General features: G+C 49.5%; 1 protein-coding gene across 1 annotated transcript in view; it reads right to left on the bottom strand.

Annotated features, from left to right (window-relative positions):
* Positions 1 to 6082, bottom strand: part of LOC109926451 (ubiquitin carboxyl-terminal hydrolase 11-like) — a 17064-nt gene that overhangs the window by 7608 nt on the left and 3374 nt on the right. The window contains 3 exon segments of the mRNA XM_048619935.1: positions 128 to 230; positions 373 to 434; positions 562 to 707. Coding sequence (XP_048475892.1) covers positions 128 to 230; positions 373 to 434; positions 562 to 707 — 311 coding nt within the window.

Raw genomic sequence — 6082 nt, 5'->3', positions numbered from 1 at the left:
CGGAGCGCCATGCGCGGTTCCCGTCTCCCTATCCCTCGGTCAGACCCACACTCGGAGCGCCGCGCGCGGTTCCCGTCTCCCTGTCCCTCGGTCAGACTCGCACTCGCGGATTCCCTCAGCTCATTACCTGGAGGGCAGAGTTCATGAAGCATGTATTCCCGAGGTTACTCAGCCCGCAGATCCCAGGCTGACCCTGGTAGTAGCAGCTGTGATTTTCTGGCGAGTTTCGCCTGGCAAAGAGAGAGCAGGGTCACCATCAGCCCCCTCACAGGGAAAAATAACACTGTAGCCCAAATAATTACCCCCCACACGGTGACGGGACGGGGGTCTGTGACTGTGTTCCCCCCCCCACCCCCCCGAAAGCGTACTCACGTCGTGTGTAGTCGTGCAGTTGGCCAGGTCCCGTCGTCGCTGCGCGTTTCCATGACGATCGCCTGTGACGGATAGACACCATTACCGATCGCGCGGTCTCCCCGACACACGCACACAAACCCTCCGACCCTCGCAAACCCAGCTCCAACTCCACCCCACCCCCCCAAAAAAACGTCTGACGGTCCTTACCTGCCCCGAGCAGAGACACAAGCTGTTCAGAGTTGCCTGAGTGTTCCTGAGCCTCTCGTACGAACCGTCCTCGTTGTGCGCCCACAGTCTCGTCTCCTCCTCAGGGGCCACCTTAAATATCCGCCTCGCCTCCTTCTGAACCTTGTCTGCACCCCCCCACCACCCCCCCCATCAACCCACCGGGGGGCAGGAGGAAAGAGACAGAGAGAGTGGGGTGTAGGGGATTGAAAGGAGCGGAAACAGCACTTCAATTATTTCTCGAATCGAGGCGCACAGCGCAGAAACAGACCCTTCGGCCCAACCAGACCTTCCCGACCCCCACGTCTCGCCATCTAACCTCGTCCCGTGCCTGCCTGCTCCTGCCCCATCTCCCTCCAAACCTTTCCCATTCATGTACTTATCCAAATGTCTTTTAAACGTTGGAACTGTACCCACATCCACTACTTCCTCTGGAAGCTCATTCCACACACGCACCACCCTCTGTGTCAAAAAATTTCCCCCCCATGTCCTTTTTAAACCGTTTCCCCCCTCTCACCTTAAACCTGTGCTTCTGGTTTCGTTATTCCCACCACCCTGGGGGGAAAAGACCTTGGCTATTCATCCTATGCATGCCCCTCATGATTTTATAAACCTCTGTAAGGTCACCCCCCTCACCCACAACCCGTCCCCCGCCCCGCTCCAGAGAAAATAGTCCCAGCCTCTCCTTATAACTCAAACCCCTTCATTCCCAGCAACATCCTGATAAATCCCTCCTGAACCCTCTCCAGTTTAATAATATCCTTCCTATAACAGAACTGGGCACAGTGCTCCAGAAGAGAACATAAGAACTAGGAGCAGGAGTAGGCCGTCTGGCCCTTTGAGCCTGCTCCGCCATTCAATAAGATCATGGCTGATCCTTTCGTGGACTCGGATCCACTTACCCGCGTTCTCCCGTATCCCTTAATTCCTTTGTTGTTCAAAAAAAATCTACCTTATCTTTAAAAACATTTACTGAAGTAGCGTCAACTACTCCACTGGACAAGGAATTCCATAGATTAACAACCCTCTGGGTGAAGAAATTCCTTCTCAGTTCAGTCCCAAATTTGCTCCCTCTAATCTTGAGGCTATGCCCTCTTGTCCTAGCTTCACCTGCCAGTGGAAACATCCTCTCTACTTCTATCTTATCTATTCCCTTCATAATTTTATATGTTTCTATAAGATCCCCCCTCAATCTTCTGAATTCCAATGAATATAATCCCAATCTACTCAGTCTCTCCTCATAAGCCAACCCCCTCAACTCCGGAATCAACCTAGTGAACCTCCTTTGCACCCCCTCCAGTGCCAGTACATCCTTTCTCAAGTAAGGAGACCAAAACTGCACACAGTACTCCAGGTGTGGCCTCACCAGCACCTTGTACAGCTGCAACATAACCTCTCTGCTTTTAATCTCAATCCCTTTAGCAATGAAGGACAAAATTCCATTTGCCTTCCTAATTACTTGTTGTACCTGCAGACCTACCTTCTGTGATTCATGTACAAGGACACCCAGGTCCCTCTGCATAGCAGCATGCTGCAACTTTTTACCATTCAAGTAATAATCCTTTTTACTATTACTCCTACCAAAATGTATGACTTCACATTTATTTACGTTGTATTCCATCTGCCAGACCTTTGCCCACTCACTCAATGTATCTATGTTCCTCTGCAAAGTTTCACAGTCCTCTGCACACTTTGCTCTGCCACATCTGCAAACTTTGACACCCGACACGTGGTCCCCAGCTCCAAATCATTTATATAAATTGTAAATAATTGCGGTCCCAACACCGATCCCTGAGGTACACCGCTAGTCACTGACTGCCAGCTAGAATAGCACTCGTTTATCCCCACTCTTTGCTTCCTGTTAGTCAACCAATCCTCTATCCATGCTAATATTTTACCCTTAATGCCATGCATCCTTATCTTATGCAGTAGCCTCTTGTGCAGCACCTTGTCAAAGGCCTTTTGGAAGTCTAGGTACACCATATCCACTGGGTCCCCATTGTCCACCTCGCTCGTAATGTCTTCATAGAATTCCAAAAGATTTGTCAAGCATGACCTGCCCTTCATGTACCCATGCTGCGTCTGCCCAACGGGACAATTTCTATCAAGATGCCTTGCTATTTCTTCCTTGATAATAGACTCAAGCATCTTCCCCACTACAGAGGTTAAGCTAACCGGTCTATAATTCCCCATCTTTTGTCTACTTCCCTTTTTAAACAGTGGCGTCACGTTTGCTGTTTTCCAATCTGCTGGGACTGCCCCAGAGTCCAGTGAATTTTGGAAAATTACCGCCAGTGCACCTGCTATTTCTCCCGCCATCTCTTTTAGTACCCTGCGATGCATTCCATCAGGGCCAGGAGACTTATCAATCCTTAGCTCCATTAGCTTGCCCAACACTACCTCTTCCGTAATAATGGTTGTTTCCAGGTCCTCACCTACCTTCGTCTCTTTGTCTATTACTGGCATGTTATTAGTGTCCTCCACTGTGAAGACCGATACAAAATACCTGTTCAATGCCTCGGCCATTTCATCATATCCCATAACTAAATTCCCCTTCTCATCCTCTAAAGGGCCAACGTTTACTTTAGCCACTCTTTTTCGTTTTATATATTTATAGAAACTTTTCCTATCTGTCTTTATATTCTGTGCTAGTTTTTTCTCATGTTCTATCTTACTTTTCCTTATAGCTCTTTTTGTGGCTTTCTGTTGACCTTTAAAGTTTTCCCAATCTTCTAGTTTCATGCAGTTTTTGGCCGCTTTGTACGCCTTCCCTTTCAATTTGATAGCCTCCCTTATTTCTTTAGACACCCATGGCAGATTACCCCTTTTCTTACAGTCCTTCCTTTTCATTGGAATATACTTTTGCTGAGCACTTTGAAAGATTGCTTTGAAAGTCCTCCACTGCTCGTCAACTGTCCCACCATAAAATCTTTGTTTCCAGTTTACTTTAGCCAAGTCCTCCCTCATTCTATTGTAGTTCCCCTTGTTCAAGCACAGGACCCTGGTATTGGATTTTATCTTCACACTCTCCATCTGTATTCTAAATTCAACCATACTGTGATCACTCCTTCCAAGAGGATCCCTAACTATGAGGTCATTAGTTATTCCTGTCTCATTACACAGGACCAGACCTAGGATAGCTTGCTCCCGCGTCGGTTCCATTACATACTGTTCAAGAAAACTATCACGGATACACTCAACGACCTCCTCCTCAAGGCTACCCTGACCGAGCTGGTTCGACCAATCTACATGTCGGTTAAAATCCCCCATGATAATTGCCGTACCATTTTTACAGGCATTAGTTATTTCTTTGTTTATTGCCCGCCCCAATGTGATGTTATTATCCGGTGGCCTATAGACTACGCCTATCAGTGACTTTTCCCTCTTAGAATTTCTAATTTCCACCCAAATGGATTCAACCTCATTCTCCATAGAACCTATGTCATCTCTCAGCACCGTCCTGATGGCGTCCTTGAATATCAGAGCTACACCACCTCCCTTACCTTCCCGTCTGTCCTTCCGAATAGTCTGGTACCCTTGGATATTTAACTCCCAGTCGTGACCATCCTGTAACCATGTCTCCGTAATGGCTACCAAATCATATTCATTCGCGATGATTTGTGCCGTGAACTCATCAACCTTGTTACGAATGCTACGAGCATTCAGGTAAAGTGCCTTTATGCTAGCTTTCTTACCCTCATGATTTCCAACATCTCGAATAATATCTCCTGAGTTATCCTTCCTTTTTGCTTCTTTCGTAGTCTGCCTTGAACTTAAACCCTCCTGCACACATGCTGACCTGCTGCTTACCTTATTATTTACCATCATACTCCCTGTCGTTTTCCCTTTCCTTTCCCCCCAACTCACGAGTTTAAAGTCCTAGTGACCAAGAGGCCTCACCAACGTCCCTGTACAACCTCGACGTGATGTCCCCAGCCCCTACACTCAAAGGGTCTGAGCGATGAAGGCAAGCGTGCCAAACGCCTCCTTCCCCACCCTGTCTACCTGTGACGCTAACTTCAAAGGATTATGTCCCTGAAGCTCCCCCTCGGTCTCTCTGTTCCACAACACCACCCCAAGGCCCTACTTTTAACTGTACAAGTCCTGCCCCTTGTTTGTTTTAGCGACACGTCGCGTTTATCCGAATTAAACTCCATCTGCCCCCTCCTCGGCCCGTTGACCCAACGGATCGAGATCCCTGTGTAATCTTGGAGAAACCTTCCTCACTGCCCACTACGCCCCCGATCCTGGTGCCATCTGCAAACTTACTCACCGCGCCCCCTGTATCCTCATCCGAATCGATGATATAAATGACTAACAACAGTGGACCCAGAAATTGTCTATGTCTGTGTCTCTGCATGCATGCCCATGCATGTCCAACTGTGTGCCAGTCCATACTCAGACCCTCACCCTCTGGCACTCCCTCCTGCAACTCTTGGAGCAGAAACGCGAGAATCTCATCACGCGGACCTCCAACGCCGGGGAGTTCAAGCTGCTCGACTGTAGGGACTGCACAAGAACGAGACACAAATGAACTATGACAAGCTCAGACCCCGCTCTTAGATATCACTATGGCAAGGTAAAGATGGATAATTCCTGAGGTCCAATTGGGCACGGCGCTCCGAGTGTGGGTCTGACCGAGGGACGGGGAGACGGGAACTGTGCACAAGACCAGTTCCCCAGGCTGAGGCCCCACAGGGAGAGGAACAGCCAATAAGAGCTGGGCACTCTCACCACCAATCACTGGGCTGCGTTGAGTTTCCCTTCCTGTTGACGGGCCACACCATTGGTCACCTCCAGCCAGGCTACTCATTGGACAATGGCCTGGATCACCAGCTCCCTTATTTGACCTTTGACTGGCAATGGTGATCTCTGATTGGTCAATTAACATCGAAGGGAGCTGTCTGATTGGGCAGTTGGCTGGGGATCAACTGGACTGACTTCAGATGGCGTGGTGGGTTGATTTCGGGAATTTAAGCGTGGAATTGGGATCCCATCGGAGGGACTGTGTGCCGGTGTTGGTCCATGAGGGGTGGGCGGAGGGAGAGAGATCTCGGGGGGGGTTATGTCTGGAGGGACAAGGGGCAAAGATGAGACGGAATGGACACCGAGGCCGGACACCAACACAAGGTGAGTGTAGGCCTCCCTCCACTTGCACCCTACTCTGGCATCTGGGTGGTTTTTATCTCGGGCCTGTGTCCGTGACGTTCCTCCCCTCCCCACATACAGAGAGAGAGAGAGAGACGGGATCCGGGTCTCGGAGAAATCCCTGAAGAGTTGGGGTGGGAGAGGTGAAGGGTTTCCGCCTTCGTTTGTCCACTTTCCCCTCCCCGGGCCTGTTTTCGTTGAAGTCGGGAGCCATCTTGTCTTCGTCGAAGCTGGCGTTGTGTTGGAGAGGGGAGAAAGGGGGACAATTTTGACATGCAAGATGGAGGTTTCACGACAGGACGTTTAAAGGTGGTCAATTTGTAAAGTTGTGGGGGGGTGCGGTTTTGTGTGGGGG

The sequence above is a fragment of the Rhincodon typus genome, chromosome 44, assembly GCF_021869965.1.
Source record: "Rhincodon typus isolate 14 chromosome 44, sRhiTyp1.1, whole genome shotgun sequence".
NCBI lineage: Eukaryota > Metazoa > Chordata > Chondrichthyes > Orectolobiformes > Rhincodontidae > Rhincodon > Rhincodon typus.
This window is presented reverse-complemented; position numbering and strand designations above follow the sequence as displayed.